This window comes from Vigna umbellata, chromosome 4, assembly GCF_029865625.1.
Source record: "Vigna umbellata cultivar VRB3 chromosome 4, Vumbellata_1.0, whole genome shotgun sequence".
Lineage (NCBI taxonomy): Eukaryota > Viridiplantae > Streptophyta > Magnoliopsida > Fabales > Fabaceae > Vigna > Vigna umbellata.
This window is the reverse complement of record NC_142168.1, coordinates 74287957-74306632: the sequence shown is the minus strand read 5'-3', so window position 1 is coordinate 74306632 and position 18676 is coordinate 74287957. Positions and strand designations below refer to the sequence as shown.

The 18676-nt window shown below is 36.2% G+C and overlaps 4 protein-coding genes across 4 annotated transcripts; 1 reads left to right on the top strand and 3 right to left on the bottom strand.

Annotated features, from left to right (window-relative positions):
- Positions 1-187: 187 nt before the first annotated feature.
- Positions 188-2965, bottom strand: LOC124829191 (BTB/POZ domain-containing protein At5g66560-like). The gene is made up of 4 exons (XM_047302655.2): positions 2442-2965; positions 2281-2350; positions 1012-2163; positions 188-924 (listed from the first exon to the last, which is right to left on the bottom strand). Exons 1-4 carry the CDS (start codon positions 2561-2563, stop codon positions 370-372), a joined length of 1899 nt encoding a protein of 632 aa, XP_047158611.1. The 5' UTR covers positions 2564-2965; the 3' UTR covers positions 188-369.
- Positions 2966-6864: 3899 nt separating this feature from the next.
- LOC148201283 (NASP-related protein sim3-like) lies at positions 6865-9988 on the bottom strand. Its single transcript, XM_088113567.1, has 6 exons — positions 9571-9988; positions 9012-9262; positions 8020-8220; positions 7809-7899; positions 7437-7698; positions 6865-7355 (listed from the first exon to the last, which is right to left on the bottom strand). The coding sequence occupies exons 1-6, from the start codon at positions 9861-9863 to the stop codon at positions 7029-7031; spliced, it is 1425 nt and encodes a 474-aa protein (XP_087969693.1). The 5' UTR covers positions 9864-9988; the 3' UTR covers positions 6865-7028.
- A 2172-nt stretch (positions 9989-12160) lies between these two features.
- LOC148201282 (thioredoxin-like protein HCF164, chloroplastic) lies at positions 12161-13859 on the top strand. Its single transcript, XM_088113568.1, has 4 exons — positions 12161-12430; positions 12514-12726; positions 12883-12986; positions 13352-13859. Exons 1-4 carry the CDS (start codon positions 12260-12262, stop codon positions 13632-13634), a joined length of 771 nt encoding a protein of 256 aa, XP_087969694.1. The 5' UTR covers positions 12161-12259; the 3' UTR covers positions 13635-13859.
- Positions 13860-14816: 957 nt separating this feature from the next.
- LOC148201281 (wall-associated receptor kinase-like 14) lies at positions 14817-18669 on the bottom strand. Its single transcript, XM_088113944.1, has 3 exons — positions 18211-18669; positions 16487-16567; positions 14817-16269 (listed from the first exon to the last, which is right to left on the bottom strand). The coding sequence occupies exons 1-3, from the start codon at positions 18632-18634 to the stop codon at positions 14987-14989; spliced, it is 1788 nt and encodes a 595-aa protein (XP_087970070.1). The 5' UTR covers positions 18635-18669; the 3' UTR covers positions 14817-14986.
- Between the last annotated feature and the right edge of the window lie 7 nt (positions 18670-18676).

Below are 18676 nucleotides of genomic sequence, written 5' to 3'. Positions count from 1 at the left end.
CACCTAGAAAGGCGAGTCATTATGCAATTTACCCATTCATCAAAAATTATTTGCAGTGTATTTTTATTAATAATATTATTTGAAAAAAGTTTTCTGACACCACTTACCCTATTAACAACCCATTTTTAAAAAAAATTAGTTCATTAAAAAATAATTTTTTATATTTATAAAAAATTAAAAAAAGAAAAAACAAATATAAAAGGTGTATAAAAATTTATTGGGTGTATTTACAGGTAAACACAATGTGGGCACAAACGACATAGAACCATTCTACTTCAGCACCAGTGGAACCCATTATCACGCATTCCAAAGTCCAATCATATTCTCACGTGTCATCCAGCAAGGTGTTTTACTAGGGTGCTACTCTACTTATTGTTCACGATGAGGACGCCGGTGGGGCCTACCCTCGCGCTTGTCAACCACCGTTGTCCGCTCATGGGAATCACAAACCTGCGTTTTGAACTTGCAACCGAACTTCTTACCCAAAGCGAGCCACGCCCCGCCGCCTTGTGGGCCCGTCCTGTCCATCTTCTCAATCACCCGTTTCATCGAAGAACACTCTCGTTCTAGCTGATGCACCCGCGACCTCATGCTATCCATGTCCAAGCGAAGCACTTGATTCTCCCTCACCGTTACCTGCCACGTGTTAATATCGCCGCCATCGTACGTGTATCCTTCCCCTGTTCCACCCCCGTCTGCATCCTTCGACGGCACCGAAAGCCTTGCCGGCTCCTCCGCTGCCATCAGCGTTCCGACGATGGCGTGCCTCAGTTGAAGTTGCTCGAAGAAGAGCACGCGAACCACCGCTCGCAGCGGGAGCCTTTCATTCTGCGCGGCGTGCGTGCACGCCTCCAGTGTAAGTTTCTGACAGTCCAACACTTCACAAATCTTCTCCCTATCCGATTTCGAAACCCATGGATGCGCCTGCAATTAGCGATCCGAAATTAGGATTTTCAATAATCAATTATGTTTCTTACAGAAGCACGTAATATCGGAATAGTTTGTATGTACCTTGAGGTAGACATCTACGGCACGATAGAGACCATCGTGGAACAGTCTCGCTTGATCAGGAACTGAGATAGCAAGATCGTAGAATTTCTTAGGCTTGAGATTGGCATCGGAAGCGATCTCTGAAAGATAACAGTCGATGAGTTTTCCGACGAGCATCATCGCCGGCGACGTTGGTTCGCAGCCGTCGATTGCAGCCACTTTTCGCTCTTCTTCTAAAAAGTAACGTAAAATCCTCGCTACGCAATCGATATCGTACAAAGTTTCGTTTAGATATGAATAGCTAGGTATGAGAAGGTCATCGAGAGTAACTTCATCGAGCTGCGATCCTATCTTCTTCTCCAACACGTCTCTGCATGCTTCCGAAGCACTCAGCATGGCAGCGGTTCGCAACAGTCCGAAGAGAAACCTCACCTGCGTGGAGTGCTTGGATGAGAGGTTCGAGATCACAATCTCAAGTAACTCTTTCTGTTCTGCTTCTGAAGAAGACAATGTCAAAGCCTTCCGATTGGACCTCGACAAGCCTGGAATGTGTTTCTTAGCGTAATGCATTAGGCAGGTTTTGATTATCTCCGGCTTCAACTCAGATCCTTTCATGGCGATAATTAATTGCTTGAACATAGGTAAACCTAGAAGCGTGAGCTCCCCAAACCAAGAGTCCTCTTCACCATCGATCATGGCTTTTCTTCTTCCCCGCAGTGTGTAAGCGGAATCGCTCACTGGCCACCTAAACCGTGCTTCGGAGACGATGGAATCGACGCACCTCCGCGGGATTCCTAAAGTCTCTGCGAGAGGCATTAAGCGCTGGCTGGATTTCAAAGCTATGATGGAGTCCTTGAGGCCGTTTAGCACGGACTGAGAGAGAAAGGTCTCCGTCTTGGAGATCAGGTTTTCTTCGGAGTGTTCTTCCGTCATCTCGAGAAATTCCCCGGCGCAGCGGAGAGGAACCACATTGGAAGAAGATAAGTCGATTTTGGCGCCGAAACAGAATTTCGCGGCTAATTCAAAGGTCTCGGAGCCGCCGGGGAAATCTGCGAATACCAAATGACAGTGTTTGCCCCCCTCTTCTGCTTCTGGTGTGGTAGCAGAGGAATGATTTGCTTCTTGGTCGGTTATTAGCTGGTGAAGCTTTCGACTTTTTGACATCATAGGGGACTGAAATAAAACATGTCACGACACGGGACAAATTTTAGAGAAACCAAGTACAGAGAATTGTTGGGTGTGCAAGCATAAGATAAGAATATTGGTTTTAGTGTGCTATCGGAAGCTCACCTTGTGAAGATGGAAGTTCATCTTCTCTACTTCAACCAAAAGGTCACTTGGCAATTCCGTTGTGCAAAACCTGCAATAAGGAATTGTTGTGAATATGGTCACTTTTGGATCAAGAAAAGCGTGGTTCAAAGGTAGCCAGTGAGAGAAGTTATTAATCTAACCATGCTTGCCCTCTGGAATTCGGTTGCTCCCCTGTTGTCATTTCCTCAGAAAAATACCAGGATTCAAAAATACAAGCAGATTTCAGTTTAACTGAATTCTGAAGATGCTGAAAACTAAGCATACATAATGTGAGTAGGGGATTGTGGGACAGTGATTTTATTATCACCCTGAATTATAGACGAATTGTAGAAAGTAGACTTGACTGGCACAACCAATTGCGAAATATAGATAGATGAGAAGGAAGAAAAATATTGTCTTTTTGTGCTTTCTTTTGGAGATTTTATGTGGAAAAGAACACATGAAAGCTTAATATAAGAAGTGAAAAGACGAAGAAAGGACCGGGTGAAACAGTATGGAATCTACAAACTCAAAACGGACAAATAGACCTAGACCAAATTCCTAAAAAGGGGATCCATAGGATCCCTTTCCTTCCTTTATCAGAACTTCCTTTTCTTTCTTCTTCTCTGACTTTCAGCAGAACTTCACTATCACCTACTGTTTATCTCACTCATGAATTAAGATGGCAATAAACTCAACAAAAAGGAGGTGTCACTGATTTTTTCTTTTTGGAAAGACAACATTCACTCATTACCCATATAGCATTGCTTGCCAACCAGGTTATTACTTTTTGCGCAAATGATGGAATAATTTAGTTTAGGAATGAGAATTCTGGTTTTCTCACATACAGTGTTGCTTTGCTTAGATAATAGATCATCTTATCATTATTTTAGACGGAACCTGTCAAATAATTCTCTAAAAGGCCCAGCGGGACCTTATATCATCTGCCATGGCGGAGTTAACGAATGCAATGTTAATTGCAAATTTCTTTAGTTGGTTTAGGACAACATTCTTTACTGGTTCTTTTGTTCATCTTTTATTAATTAGTTAATTTTTAAAATAAACAAAGTTAATTAAAATAATAATAAATATTTCAATTTATGATAATTAAAATGTTCTTTATTACTATACTATATTAATTAGTAATTTTCATTTTTAATGTTAAATTAAATTTAGTTGATGATAAAACTAAAAAAATATAGGTTAAAACATGACAAAATTCAAATTAATAAAGACTAAAAACAGAAGGAATTATTAATAGTACCTTTTGTTTGGAGGATGTTAATAAATTCATGAAACGTCTTCTATATTCACTCTACCAGAAAATATGTAAGCATTCCTCTTGTCTGCCCTTGATTAAGAGTAATCACAGTAAATTTAGTAAAAACCAGATTAAGGGGGAAGGAAGCCTTATATATATATATATATATATATAACAGAAAGTTGGTATGAAGTATTATTGTTAATGAAATTAGTTTTCCTAAAGTTGAGGAATACATTTTAAAGGATAAGCTTAGAGCTTCCAAACTAAACAAAATTGAGTAAAGAGAAAGACAAATACTGAGAGGTGTCTTCATTTATCGTGGCATATCTTTTGTCTCATACTTTCGTAGAATTTACGGCTACCTTTACTGAGTAAACAACCACTGTAAGGTGCAGTGCAGCATTCCAAGAACTTCTTCAAAATAAACCAAGAGTTCAAATTGATACACGCACATGACAATGTGTACAAATATAGAAAAAGGGTGGGAGGGAAGTGTTTCAATAATGCAGTCTTTGCTTCAATAGATGTACTCTTTGTGAGAAAAGAAAAGGAAATAATGTAAGTATTTGCTTCAACTTGCTGACTTGTGAGAATGGATTTAAAGAAAGATGAGTTGATGAATTTAACAGGATAAAAAGAAAATAATAGAATTGTTTGTTTTAAAGATGAAGAGTTAAAAGTGAAAGGATACGAAGGTAAATTCGGACCTTACCCTTTCAAATGCCTTCCAATGGATCAGTTTATTTGAGAATTCAAGTGATGGGTGTAGAAGTTTCTTTATCAGTTACTGTTTGGTCACTCACACTGTCAATCTAGCCTATTTGCGCTGCTACGTTTTTGGACACAGGGGACCATTACAAGATGCTATTTGCTATTTCGAAAATATTAGTCATACCAGCAACTCTTACGGCTCGTTATCTTAATTAGTTCCAAAATATTGTTTTTAGTTTTGATTATTTATTCTCTAAGTTTTAATCATTCGATGGATTAGTCTCCATTGTTTTACAGAGATTAGATTTGGTATTTACACTGTACTTTTGGTCGTAATTCCAATGTAGAAGAAAATCAGTGTTTCATTTTTCTTACTATATCCAAAAACTTAAGCACCCTCGAAAATTTAAATTTAATAAACCGTTGAATTAACTTCTGAATGGTTTCTCACGTAGAGGACAATATACATAAAATTTTCATGCAAGAACTATGTTCTTGACCGACATTTTTGAGATTTATAATTCTCAAAGTCAAATTAATGGATAATAAAACATGACAATTAAAAAGTATATCTCTCAATAAGCATTTGAAAATCGTAAAAACCCTGCAGATAGCATCCATTCGAAGATAAAGATAACATAACCAAGTCGTTAGAACCCACGTTAAATGCGTCTAAAAAGAGGAGCAAAAGTTCAAGAACATCTATTGAAACTAAAATGACAATTAAACCTTTCAATTATGGTTATATCCAAATATTTTAAATGTTCCCCCTCCCTCCTTTTACCAAATTCCTCCCTCTCAGACCCACGTTAACAGAGTATGGGTTAAAGAGGGATAGAAAACCATGACAGAATAAAAAATAATATACCTAAAACCAAAACATAAACTGACAAACTTTGAAGCATACGAAGTTTATTACACAGGGCACTAGAGCAGAGAAATTTATTCTTTATTAATGGATCCATTAACATAGAAGAATGCAGGTTCATGTTGGTCAGTTTCACATGACCAACGCTACATTACATTATTATATTAGTATTAACCTCCTTAAACAGTTATAACACACGATACTACCCTCTGCACGTCGTCGTATAACTCGAAAAGAACTTGTACGGATCAGAATCCAACGCAGCTCCATCAACTTTGAGCATTCCCGTTGCCTGCTGCAGAAACCAACAGGTACACTCCATCTCCATAATGAATTGGTATTTACATAAAGTTTAAAGTAACGTAATTGATTAAGAGGAAGTTGAAAAGGTTTACCTTGGGAAGAGTTGTTGGGCTGAGTTGGTTGCTGAGTAGCCGTGTCGGTGCTTCTGGGGGGTATGACAACGCCGGGCCATGAGCGGCAGGTGCAGTGCATTCCCTCGTCAATGCTGGCGTAGAGGGTGGTCAGGTGGTTCCCACACCCTCCCCACGTGTACCTCCCACAGCTTCTACACTCCACCCTATAGCACATGATTTTGGCTTTGAAAGTTGAAACTCTTCTACACTTGAGCAATTCCAACGATGCCTTGCTTCAGAGTATGGTATTATGACACAACAAACCCATTTTATAAAGAATGTATTCAGATGACATTGTTGATCCTGTCATCTCGTTAACATCAACGCTTTCTTGGTTTAGTTTCTCTTGTGTCACACACTAATGGGGCCACCTCGATACTGAAGATAACGCCTGGCATAATTATTCGGTTATTCCATTTCAGAGATTCTGTTTAGAAGCCACTCTTCCTATTCCTAATTTGCCTTTCAAAACCTTTATGGACCAGATATTGCATTCAACGACTACCATTATGCCACCTTCTTAGGAATAACCGCTAGACAAAATACATCGCATTCACTTCTTTTCCTAGGTCTCTTTCATTTGTTGATAGTAACTAGTAATTGATCTTACAGCTTCGAGTAGGGGTGCTCAATATATAGAGCTATTTTTTAGGTTAAGATGCTTAAATACTCCTTTCACTGCGCCGCATCCGTTGTCTCTTTGTTTCGCGATCTTAAATATGGTTTTTTATCCTAGGTGAAAGAAATAGCAGAGAACCCTCAGATGGTTCTTCGAATATACTTCAAACTTATTTAGAGAAATCAAATTGAGAATACTTTATACGGAAAAAAAAATCGAAGTCCATCATAAGGTATCAGAAATATAACCAAAACAATTCGGTAGAGAACATATAAATCGATCACAGCCTTTAAAGCTTGCAGATTTTAACTCCTAATTTATAGTTTACATGCATGAGCAAGCTTATAAATGAATTTTGCCAAACAAACTAAGAATCCAAGAAACAGTATTTAACTTCGATCGACAGAAACATCCGTTATTCACAACGGTGGAAAGACCCGTGCAATCATTTTTCATTTATCCTGTTATTTTTGGGCTGCGATGTTATGATATGGATGTTTCATTATACCTTCTGGCTTGGTTAAACAAAAATTGTAGCATGCTTCAGTAATTAATCAATTACCATGCCCCCAAAATCATAACTATTACTCATTCAACCAAATCCAGAGTAAATACCCTGAGTGATTTTAATTGAAAAAAAATATATCGTAATTTTTTTACGAATGTCATTTCAAGTATTCAGAAATTTGTGACGATATCAATTAGCTGCACATAAAGCCAGTACGGAGACTATATAGCAGAAGACTTTCTCAGAAAACATTCAATCCCCTAAAAATATCCTCTCATCAATAGTTCACTAGTGTCACCAAACTGTATGGTTGCATTCAAAGTTCAAATTAAACACACCATACAAACGAACCAAGAATTACATCAGCAAGCGCTCTCATCACCCTTGTCTTCAGTTGATTCTAACGCTGGTTTTTTTGGTGTGCTTCCTTCTGACGAGCTGGCATTTGATGGTCGCTTAACACCTCTTCCTACCACACCAAGGTGTGTGACTCCACCTGATCCATTGGTGTGGGCAGTTGAAATGGATGGAGAGTCAAAACCTCCATTGTTTTTTACAGTAGCCAACTGTGAGGAACTCACCATTCCCAGAGATGATTCCTTCCCATTGCCTGCTTTGGCAGCGGCTATTCCTAGGATCTCAGCTAAAATTGACTTTGGATTTGAGACTAACTGTTGCAAATCTTCAAGCTGCAATTTCATAAATTCCCATTTATATCAAAATAAAAGCATAGGATAGCTAGTTATCTTAAAAAAATTTACCAAGTTTACCTTTCTTTCCAGCTCACTTGATAGACCTTTCAGAGTTTCAATCTCTGATTGCTTATCCACAATTGAGTTATTAGGGTCAGAATTGGGGTCTGTAGGTACATTCTCAGTTAACTCGGACACAGATGTCAAATCTGAACAACTCTTTACTTCATTTGTAAGACGATGCAATCGTGCCTTACAAACAGATGCAGCCTTCTGACAGTAGATAATTGCTTCTTCAGCCTTAGAACCAACCTCCAAACACAAGCATATGCGAAAGTTTCTATTTTCAGGAGTTAAGTAGCAGCAGAGGACATATTCAGTTATCTACTTTGCTTAAATTAAAGACACCATAAAAACCACACATTTAGATAAAAATTAAACATAGGATACAAGTCAGCAATTTTTCTATCATCTGGTTCAACAAGTTGCTCTAAGATGGACAGTGCCTTCTGGTAATCTGACAGAGAAGTTTCAAAATCCTCTGCATATACAAGAACCAGGAAATAATCCATCCAGCTATTAATATAATCATATTCCACCTTTTTGTTTTTCTGGAGAAGAATTAATAAAATTTAAAATGAGTATATGAATATGGAAATACCTCTTTCCAATGCAACATCTGCCAATGTTGATAGTATGTCCACCTGCTCTATTGTATTGACAGATTGCTTTTCGACAATCGCTCTAGCAATATCAAGCATTTTCCATGCCAGATCCAGGTCAGTCTCATCTTCATCAGCTTCTGCCAAGTCTTCTGCATCACTAGCCTCGTCACCTTCTTCCTCATCATTCTTGGTGGACCCTGTTTCATGTTTGAAAATTGAACTAACACTAAGAAACTGATTTATCTGCAGACTACATCTTTTGTGGTTATAAATTATAAAATTCATCTTGATTAGGGAATAACGTAATGCACACACACATATATACAAAAGTGACCTTATGCTAGCTTCTCCAAATTTTCAAATATGGTTGATATTCAGACACCCAGTATCTACATCTAAAAATTTTAGGAGGCGTTGTACATATTTTTATTCATAAATATCCTGCTTTATATAGTCTGCATCAACCACGAGCTCTTTCTTTTCTCACTGGCTTAGCTACTGGTATCTCACTGGCTTAGCTACTGGTAGGAGAGAATCGACTTATAATGTTAACATCAGTGCCATGCATAAACATCTTATCAGTACACATAAACATCTTATCAGTACACATAAACATGCTTAAACAATGTTTTTCAATTTGTCATTAAACAGCTCATAAATCAAGCTAATTACACCTGTTGATATAAAAAAATGTTCTGGCAACTCTAAATAAAATGCACATCTTATAATCTATCACATAATCAATGCCTCAAAACACTTCCCCTTGTCTGCAAAGACGGTTGAGTAGGGCAGCATGCTTTCTAAGGCAAACTAGCTAAGAGATAACAATTTTTTTGAAACAATTTCAAATTTGCATCACATTTTACATATATGTCCAATTCATCTTATAAAGAACCATGGTATAAAAAACTTTAAAAAATGGAGCAATAAATTATAAACAAAAATAAAATAAAAATTAAGCAGTAAGCCCTAGAGACAACACACTGACCATCATCCACAGCTTCACCCTGGTCAGCTGAATCCTGCACAGCATTGCTCGAAAAAGAAGCAGTGGAAGATTCTGCGTTCCCAGAACTCTTGGCAGGTCCTTCTTTTGTGGAGTCATGTTGAGATCCATCCTCCTTCTTGGGCACATCAGCCAAAGGATCAGCTTCCTCCTGAGCCTTGTACAAAAGAGCACACCCATATTTGTAGTATGTGTGCACACACTCAGGAGCAAGTTCACCATAATGAGACACTCTGTTTATTTCAAATATTCTTTCAGAGCATTATACACACATACACACACACATACATACATACATACACATACATACATATATATATATATATATATAAATATATATATATATATATATATATATATATATATATATAAATTTAGGGTATGAAACATCACATATTTTATATAAAAAATTTAGGGTTCACATTTTTTTTCTATTAATCAAGCAACATATTTCACTCATGCATAAACCACCCGTCTTCCCCTTTTAGCAGAATGATTAAACTCAATTCACACAGAGAATGTATTTTACAGTAAAAGAAACCTGATTTCCAGAGCACGGCTGAAGTTATCAGCTGCTTCTCCAAAATCGTTCTCTTTTATTGCCAGGTTCCCTTTTTCCATCAGCTCATTCGCCAACTCCAGAGACTTCTGAGGATCGCTAACGGAAGCTTCAGCCTTAGACACAGACTCTTCAACACCATGGGTTGTAGAAGCATTCACAGATATTTCGCTCTTGTCCTTCTCAGAAGAGTTTAGGGTTTCGTCCACTGCGACAGCTTCCTCCAGCCGAGGCATTGTGACAGAGGTTTCAGATGCAGGAGCTTCTTCCGCCATTCTCGAATTTCCCTTCAGAGACGGGAGAGAAAGAAAAAATCGAAACTGAAGTGACCTCAATTCGCAAGGGTTTGGGTTTTGATTTGAGGCTTTGGTTTCTGGCGCAAAATGGTGAAAATGAAAAGGAAACCCGAGTACGAAATGGGCCTTATACCCGCACCATTTCAGTACCCAAATTTGCCGCTTGATACCATTTCGGTATTGACAGTTTGACACGTGGTAGAAGTGATGGTAGAAAGGACATTTTAGTAATTAATAAATCAGTTAAATTTGGAAACAAACCATGGTCACACAGGTAGAGGATCAGTGAGGTAGTGACATGGTTTGTGCAATCTCGTCATGACCAAAGTTGGTTGTGATCGTGTGTTGTGAAACCTTTGTCGACACTTTAAAACGTGAGAACTGAGATAGTTGCTGTTTTTTTTTTCTGACAGGGTTGACGGCCAAAGAATCAGCGGCGCAGGACATTCCCCCTTGTTTTGGATACAAAAGTCTGAAGAAAATGAAAGAGGAAACGGAGCAGATTGTGCAGAGGGGTTGGTAACCGCGTAGAAGGGAAGACTGTGAGAATGTTTCTACCATCAATAGCCTGCTTCAGTTGTTCTGTATGTCCCAGTATTTTGTAACACATTTTATTCTATTCTTATTATTTAGAAAATTTGAAGGGAAAATTTTTATTCTTTATTAAAATAAATTTGAAAGCAAATTGATAGGAAATTTAAAATTAAAGTTTTTTTAAAATTAATATATGATTTGATTAATGTCACATATTAAAAATTTTATTTTTAAATTTGCTTTTACTTATTTTTAAATTCACTTAGATAAAATAAGAAATTTACCTTCAGATAATTTTAAATTTGTTCGATCACTCTTTTCAGGTTCATTTAAGTGACTAAAGTGAGACCAAGATCACCATGAACATGTGGATTTAGATTTTTAATAATGAATGTATTGTTGGAATATTCCATAACTGTAACCGTTGAGAATAAGTTTTTTAATCTTAGAAAACGTTTATGAAAATGCACACCAAGATTAGTAGTAAGTTTATACAAAAGTTTCTAATAAATTGAAATCATATTTAATCTTTAACAGAAACTGAATATATGTACATATTCGATGACTCCATATTTGTACGCCTAAATAGAGGAATGCTGGTTGAGGACTCACAAAGGTAGTTTTTCCTTCTTTCAAATTGGTCATTTGACCCTTTATTTTAAAATAATATAATTACAATTTTTTATATAATATTTTTTATTTAATTAGTATTTGTATTCAAGCAATAATGTACAAGATTTTCAAAATTATAAAATATTATTATATTAATTTGAGTTTATGAAAATATAATTATAATTTAATATAAGTATTTTATTTTATAAAATTAAATAATAATATTTTGATTGTTTTTATAATAAGAAATGTATTTATTTATATATTTTAAAAAAATATATATTATATATAATTATATTTTAAACTATATTATGATTGAGTTAACCAAAATTAAAAATTTAATTTTAAATAAAGCATTGATTAGATGATGTAAAAAAATGTAAATAATAAACTTTAATATATAGATATAAACACAACAATATAACTTCATAGTGTCATAGATATAGTTATGATTCCATGAATATTAAAGGTAAACAATTTAATTAATACAAATAAGTATAATAATATATAGTTATTGATTAATCAAACTTAACATATTGGATATTATTAATCAAACATATAATCATTGGATATCAACCTCTTTACATCTAACGAAACATGTGACGGATTGTCATCATGGGTAAGGTTTTTCTTATCAATTTTGTACTAAGCTTGTTGACAACGGAATATTACAACAACTCTAAAAAACCTTTTTGTGTTCCAAGCCTTTAAAAGAGTGCAAAAAAGAAGCATCCAAAGATTTAGGTGTAAAATACAAATATTAGTTGACTATACAATAACTCAATTAACAAGTTTAAAAGAGTAAAACGAAATTGAAAAAAATTAAAAAAATATGTGACGAATTAATATATTAAGTTTGTTTAATATTTTTTGTAATCTCATTTACACTTTTCTTCTTATACGTGTTTTTAAAAAGAATGACATTGAATAGATTTTAAATAGAATATTCAAAACTTAAAACTAAGAAAATCATATCTCATTTTAAATTAAAAATGTTTTTATTTTATTTCTTACCTTCCATTTTAATTCAAATAAATTAGACAATTCCTTTTTGTAATGGAATTAACATTCTCCAACAGGAGTTTTTATTATATTTTATAAAATAGAAGTTGAATTTATCTTGTTTCTTTTCCATACTAAGGGACAGAAAGAAAAATCTTCCTTTGTCAACTGTGAACGGTGGGTGTTGCAATCTGAAATTCTGCATCTAGGAAATTTTGGTTCCGTGGATGGCGCGTTTCACATCCCCAAACCCCATCACACTGCACAGATTCCGTCCATGTTTACCAATTACTCGCTTCGCTGCAAATCCTCAACACAGTCGCATCAACACCCGCAAATTTCAGACTTTAGCTTGCCAAACAAATCCTAACCCCAATCAAAAGGATGTCCCTCCAAGGGTATGTTTCCGTTGCTCTGCAAAAACAGAAAATTGGATGAGGTTCTTTATTTCGTACCTTAACTTCCTCTAACCTCTGCTCAGGAACAAGAAAAACCAGTAGTTGAACCTACCACAGTCAATACTCAGACCACTAAGACGACCACAAGTTCACTTCCTCAATTGCCAAACAAAGATGTCAACAACAAAATCGCACTTGTTTCTACTTTAGCGGCTTTGGGACTTTTCCTGTTTGCCAGGTTGGATTTAGGTGTTTCTCTCAAAGATCTCTCTACCACTGCAGTGCCTTACGAAGAGGTTTGGTTATGCCCTCCACTGCTTTTCTTCTTTTAATTAGCTTGTGTTAATTATGTCAATATATCTGTTAGTGTTCCCAAGGTTTTCAAACCGTGTTACATAGTATCTGGCACCATTTTTTTTATAATTCTTGTGCTTTCATATTGGATGGTCCAGGCTCTCTCCAATGGGAAACCCACTGTGGTCGAGTTTTATGCAGATTGGTGTGAGGTATGTCGGGAATTAGCTCCAGACGTATACAAAGTTGAGCAGCAATACAAGTAATCACCTTTTAAGTAAAACACATGCTTTCCTATTTATTATCGTTCATATTAAGCAGAACATTAAGGCCATTTTACATGAGGAAATGTGGAGTTTTGGTTTTTTTTACTTTTTACTTTGAATCACAAAACTCTATGTTATCTTTACTTTGGTTTCTGTTTCCAAATATTTGCACTTGGTAAAAATATGTTTTTTTTTTATGTTTACTGTATAATTTTTGAGAAATAAACATCCTGACTGAAAAAATATGATAGTTTTGTAATTAAAAGTGAAGATAAGAAATGAAAACAAAAGTAAACAGAGGTCCTTAATTTTGCTATTGCCAGTGTTAATTAGTGTTGACACAGTTTAATTTTCAACACAGGGATCAAGTTAATTTTGTAATGTTGAATGTTGATAACACAAAGTGGGAGCAAGAGCTTGACGAGTTTGGCGTGGAGGGTATTCCACATTTTTCATTCCTTGATAAGGAAGGGAATGAGGAGGGTAATGTTGTGGGTAGGCTTCCCAGACAGTACCTGCTTGAAAATGTGGATGCCCTTGCTCGTGGACAAGCATCCGTTCCTCACGCTCGTGTTGTAGGCCAATATTCAAGTGCTGAAACAAGGAAAGTGCATCAAGTTGTTGATCCAAGAAGTCATGGTTAGATGACCAGTTTCATCTGTCAGTGAGCAAACAACTTGTTACTCTTGTTTACATTTATTTTTTTCTTATCCACATCACAATCTTATTATGAACATTGTGCAAGTCTGTCACAGATTAGGATCTAAAAATCTAGATATCAGTCACACACATGTTAGCTCAAATGTGTCTATATTCTTAGTCTTGTTATAATTAAAATTCACTTGAATGTTTACAGGCCTGTTACTCTATTCATTTTCTGTTTTCTAACCATTTATATCTGTACACTCCACTCCCCTTCAAATTCTAAATGCACGGAATTCTCAGTCTATCAGAAAGTGTGATGTGTTTATTGGAAACAATGAATTTTCTGCTCCTATCAGGGTTTACCACTCAATAACCACGACTAAGATTTAAATGACATTTGCCATACATCGCGTTTATAATTACAGGACGCCCTTAGGGTTCTACTGGTCAACGCTGTTTTCTACCATATTTGTGTTTTCGTTGGACACTCTTCAAGTTCTAGTGGCCAATGCCTTAAGATTCAACTGTTTTATTGTGAATTTTTCTAACATAACTGAAACTTTCAAATGTATTTGGTGTTTCAAAACATCACCAGCTTAATAGAAATAATATATATTCTTTTGTTCTTTTTCAAAATGAAAATTCACTAAAGCAGGGTTGAGATAGACGTGGATCATGCGTCAACTAATGAAAACATTTTTAAATTAATCTGGTTTATTTCTTAACCGTTCACTTAATCGATTTTAAAAAAGATTTTTATCCATGACAGAGGGTAGAGAAATTAATTATTTTTCTCCGTTATTTTTCAATTTCTTCTGCTATGTTGATTTCTAGCTTTTAGTACAATGCTTGCTCTCATCCTGCACACTATATGTAAGATCCATGTCTGCAAACACTGCCCCAAGATCCCTGGGGATTCTCGTATTCCAGCTACTTTAAGTTTAAAACTGGTTTTGGTTCAAAAGTTGGTTCCGAATAATTTAAAACTTTTGTATATTTTTAAAAGAAATGATGTTTTTATTTTAAAATTAAATTCAAATAATTTTTTTTTTCATATACTGAAACTGTATACCTTGGCATAACTTGGACTACTCAAAGACACCCAAAATGACAATTGTAGCCAAAGGTGGTTTCTTTCAACCATAATTATATACAGTAACTAGCATAGTGTTGATCCTGACTGAGTAGTGAATTCTGCATATTGATCACTGATGATTTATGAATATAATATTTGGAAGTTAATCATACACAAAAATAGGTATAGCAACAACTGCGACAGAGAAAAGGAAGTGTTATATGCCTTTAGTATTCACATTTATGGAGGCTAGCCACCCCAAAGTAAGTATACATGTCAAGGGATGACATTTACTAACAAGCTGTTTGACGAAAGTGAGCTGTGTCCACTCGACCAATGAATAGGATCATGTACTGATACAGGAGAGCTGTCTTTCACCTCCACAGAATGAAAAAATCTCTCAATCTTCTGGGGAACTATCAATCTCGCACTCCCTTGGCCAGCCTTTTTGATACCACTCAATGACTTTTCACTTCCACTGCGAGGTGATGAACAAGTGGATCCATTCGATGAAGTCATGGCAGTTTCCTCCATAGTTGCCCATCCACTGCGTTTAATGTGTTCTAGCTCCTCTGCCACTTCCATCATAGTAGGCCTCATGTCACTGTGAAAAGCAAGGCATCTAAATGCAAGCTCAGCTACCTTATGAATAGAATACAGTGTCCAAGCATCTCTGTGTGGTTCAAGGAAGGGGTCTATGATCTCATCTACAGCACCCCTCCTAATCCTATCTACGGCAAGTGCAGCTAAGTTAACCTCACTCCTAGGTCGAGAAAAATCAACCGCTTTCATGGCAGTTATTATCTCTACCAAGACCACTCCAAAACTGTACACATCACTTTTATCAGAAAGATGGAAGTTCTGGTGGTATTGGGGATCCACATAACCAGGAGTCCCCTGTGGAGCGGTTGAGATATGAGATGTTTCTGTCATGCCAAGCCTAGAAAGCCCAAAATCAGCTATCTTAGATTTGAAGTGATAATCCAAAAGTATATTACTAGATTTTATGTCTCTGTGGTAAATTGGGGGGTGAATTGCGGAATGGAGATATGCTATAGCATTAGCAGTTTCAGTAGCTATGGTAAGTCTTACTGTCCACGGCAGTCCTTCACTCCTCTCTCTTTGCAAGTGCTGAGAAAGTGTTCCATTTTGCATATATTCATAAACAAGGATCTGCTCTCCCTTCTCTATGCAGCAACCTAAGAGCCGAACTAAATTTGGATGACTCACTGAAGAAAGGAGCTTGATCTCATTCATGACTTGGTCAGCACTGTTGGTGTCTCTTTGCCTTAACTTCTTGATAGCAACCCATTCATCACTGTGCAGTTTTCCGGCGTAAACTGTACCAAATGCCCCGGTTCCCAGCCTGTGTTTCTCAGAGAAAGAATTTGTGGCTTTTTCTACTTCTTTGTAGGGATAGAAAGGTATACTTGAGTTTCCTGCAGCTTCACGTAATTGCCGCTTTACTCTGGTATGTTTTCCCAACCAAATAGAGCGGCGCCTAGCACAGTAGCATAGAAGAAATAGACCAGCCACCACCAAAGCTCCAGCTATGCTCGCTGTCAAGTGTGAACAATCATGCAGAATTAATCCAAATATGAAATTTAAGAACTTCTCTTCTGTATTCATGTTTGTATCAAGAACGTGAAAAAATATGCATTCAATAAAAGTTTGACAGGTTAACAAAGATTCTCGTGTGAAACAAATTTCCAACATATGACTATATACAGTGAAACGAGTAGGACATTAAGATGTTAAGGTTCTATTCTATAATACCTCCAACAGCAACGCCGATTTTGGTTGCTTTTCCACATCCTCCGGAAGCCAGTGTCGATGCACTGCAACTTGAAGCCGAAGCTGATGACAAGGCAACCGTAGGAACAGATTAAAATCAATGACGATATATGCTAAAAAAACTAATATATCACATTAGATGATAAAAACATATGTTCTGGATATGCAGTATCTACTAAAATCTTCCTCGTTTGATCTATAGCTTTTGAAGACATGATTGTTATTGATCAGAAATTGCTTCAGTTTTTATTAATGTTTGAATTCTGTAAAGTTTTAATTATAAACCCGTCTGAATTAAAAAATAAACCAAACACGTGCAATAGGAAAAATCGTCAAGACGTGGCACAGAAAATGTTCGAACTAAGGTTTTATGTCAATATGAGATATCTATATTGAGAAAATGTCTAGTAGAAAGGGTAATTCGAATCACATTCAATTTGCGTTGTCAACATATGGGTGATAAATAAATTTTCAGTGATGCCATATGCCTAATGTTACGAGTAGTAATTACTACCTTAAATTTGGCAAGTTCCTAATACTAATTGCTCACGTTGAGCAATATCTCCCGTTTGACCACGTCTAATACATTGAAAATTCAATTCCATTCAACCACGCATGTGCAGCCAAAACATGTTGACTTTTGATTTCTCAAGGATTCTGTTCGGTTAAGTTACCATTTAAAACAAATAACGCGTTCGTTATTCCCTCCAACCCTACTCAAATAAAAGAAAACTCAGAACATAACGCCAATAATCTATGCAGTTGCCATACTCCCTATCTTCCATGAGATTGGATTCCTTAGAGAAGTAACACGAAAATTATAATGGGGTAAAAATTAAATAGGTTTATAAGCAAAGCTATCAATAGCTGTTCTTCCATATCTATCCAAAATTAGGGAACCTGCAATGCCTTGTGAACTACACGACCACCAGAAGAAAAACAAAATGCAAGTTGTTTTATCAGAAAGGGAAAGTCAACGTGGTTTTACAGGTAGGGTTTAGGTGAGCTAGTACAGTGTACGTCTCTTCATACTTTTGTTTTAAAAAATATTTGTTTTTTTCTTAACTTTTGAATACATCATTAATAATTCAGTAGTATGCACTCAAATATTTTACGAGTACAAACATATTCGAATATAAAGTCAATGTTTATATTTAAGAAAGATATATAAGTATTATTTTGTACATTACTTATAAAACATGATAAAATATTTTACTGAAAAAATCTAAAATAATTAATTATAAAATAAGAGAGAGAGAGAGAGAGAGAGAGAGAGAGAGAGAGAGAGGGAGATTATATTGTTATAACATATTAACAAATTTTTCCATTCCATCCATTGAGTTTAGGTCATTCTCAAGCTAAAAAGGAAATCAATGCTCTTGTACGATGTTAACTCTGCAAATTAAGAAGAAAATGTGCATGTTTTCTGCAAATAGAATGTGAAAAAAATGAGTGCAGTCTCTCGATATGGTGTGATAGATATACACTAGGCACCTAACATTTTAAAGAAGATGGGTATTTGTTTGAGACGGGTCAAAATTGGGGTCTTGCCACATGGTTATCCAGCACATAAAGCCGCAAGCAGGTGTTAAATTCTCAGTCAAACCCCGCAATTTTTCCACAAGCAAGAACCAAACCATATAATAATAAAATAATAAAACCAGTAGATAGATAAATATATGATTATATAAATAATGTGAACTCACTTTTCCGGCAACCGGTGCCATTTATGAAGCCGTCGCCGGTGAAACCATGGATACACTGGCACCGAAACCCTCTTTGGACCGTTGAGCAGGTAGCGTTTTCAGAACATTCATCACACTGTCCTTGAAGCCACCACGCCAACTCGACCACCTGAAACTGCAGCGTAATCTCCTTGCTCTGCCCAAAATAAATCGCAGAGAACAAGTAATTACACTTAGTTTCTTTCAAATCTTTGTACGTCAGAACACCCGCCTCATCTTGTTTCGAAAAGCAACTGATATTACCACTTGTCTTATCGCAGGTTTCCACAAAATTCGAAGCCGGAAAAGCGCACCCTCGAGACGCATCGCTGCAATCTTGCACCAGAAAGCTGTTGTTAACAGAGGGAGCAAAATTGTTACCGAAAAGTGGCTCGATGGATTCCATGCTGCGGTTGCATTTTGCAGGGAGATTGACGAGTATGTTGCT

Bases quoted from the DNA above. Each gene is read 5' to 3' on its own strand.
- LOC148201282 (XM_088113568.1), top strand. From the start codon at position 12,260: ATGGCGCGTTTCACATCCCCAAACCCCATCACACTGCACAGATTCCGT. The intron at 12,431-12,513 runs GTATGTTTCCGT...ACCTCTGCTCAG, and splicing joins AAAAGGATGTCCCTCCAAGG to GAACAAGAAAAACCAGTAGT. The intron at 12,727-12,882 runs GTTTGGTTATGC...TGGATGGTCCAG, and splicing joins CTGCAGTGCCTTACGAAGAG to GCTCTCTCCAATGGGAAACC.
- LOC148201281 (XM_088113944.1), bottom strand. From the start codon at position 18,634: ATGGAATCCATCGAGCCACTTTTCGGTAACAATTTTGCTCCCTCTGTT. The intron at 16,568-18,210 runs GTGAGTTCACAT...CCTTGTCATCAG, and splicing joins TGGCACCGGTTGCCGGAAAA to CTTCGGCTTCAAGTTGCAGT. The intron at 16,270-16,486 runs GTATTATAGAAT...CACACTTGACAG, and splicing joins AATCGGCGTTGCTGTTGGAG to CGAGCATAGCTGGAGCTTTG.
- LOC124829191 (XM_047302655.2), bottom strand. From the start codon at position 2,563: ATGCTTAGTTTTCAGCATCTTCAGAATTCAGTTAAACTGAAATCTGCT. The intron at 2,351-2,441 runs GTTAGATTAATA...TCCTTATTGCAG, and splicing joins AATTCCAGAGGGCAAGCATG to GTTTTGCACAACGGAATTGC. The intron at 925-1,011 runs GTACATACAAAC...CGCTAATTGCAG, and splicing joins CCGTAGATGTCTACCTCAAG to GCGCATCCATGGGTTTCGAA.
- LOC148201283 (XM_088113567.1), bottom strand. From the start codon at position 9,863: ATGGCGGAAGAAGCTCCTGCATCTGAAACCTCTGTCACAATGCCTCGG. The intron at 7,699-7,808 runs GTATCCTATGTT...TCCTGAAAATAG, and splicing joins GATAGAAAAATTGCTGACTT to AAACTTTCGCATATGCTTGT. The intron at 7,356-7,436 runs GTAAACTTGGTA...ATGAAATTGCAG, and splicing joins CAAGTGAGCTGGAAAGAAAG to CTTGAAGATTTGCAACAGTT.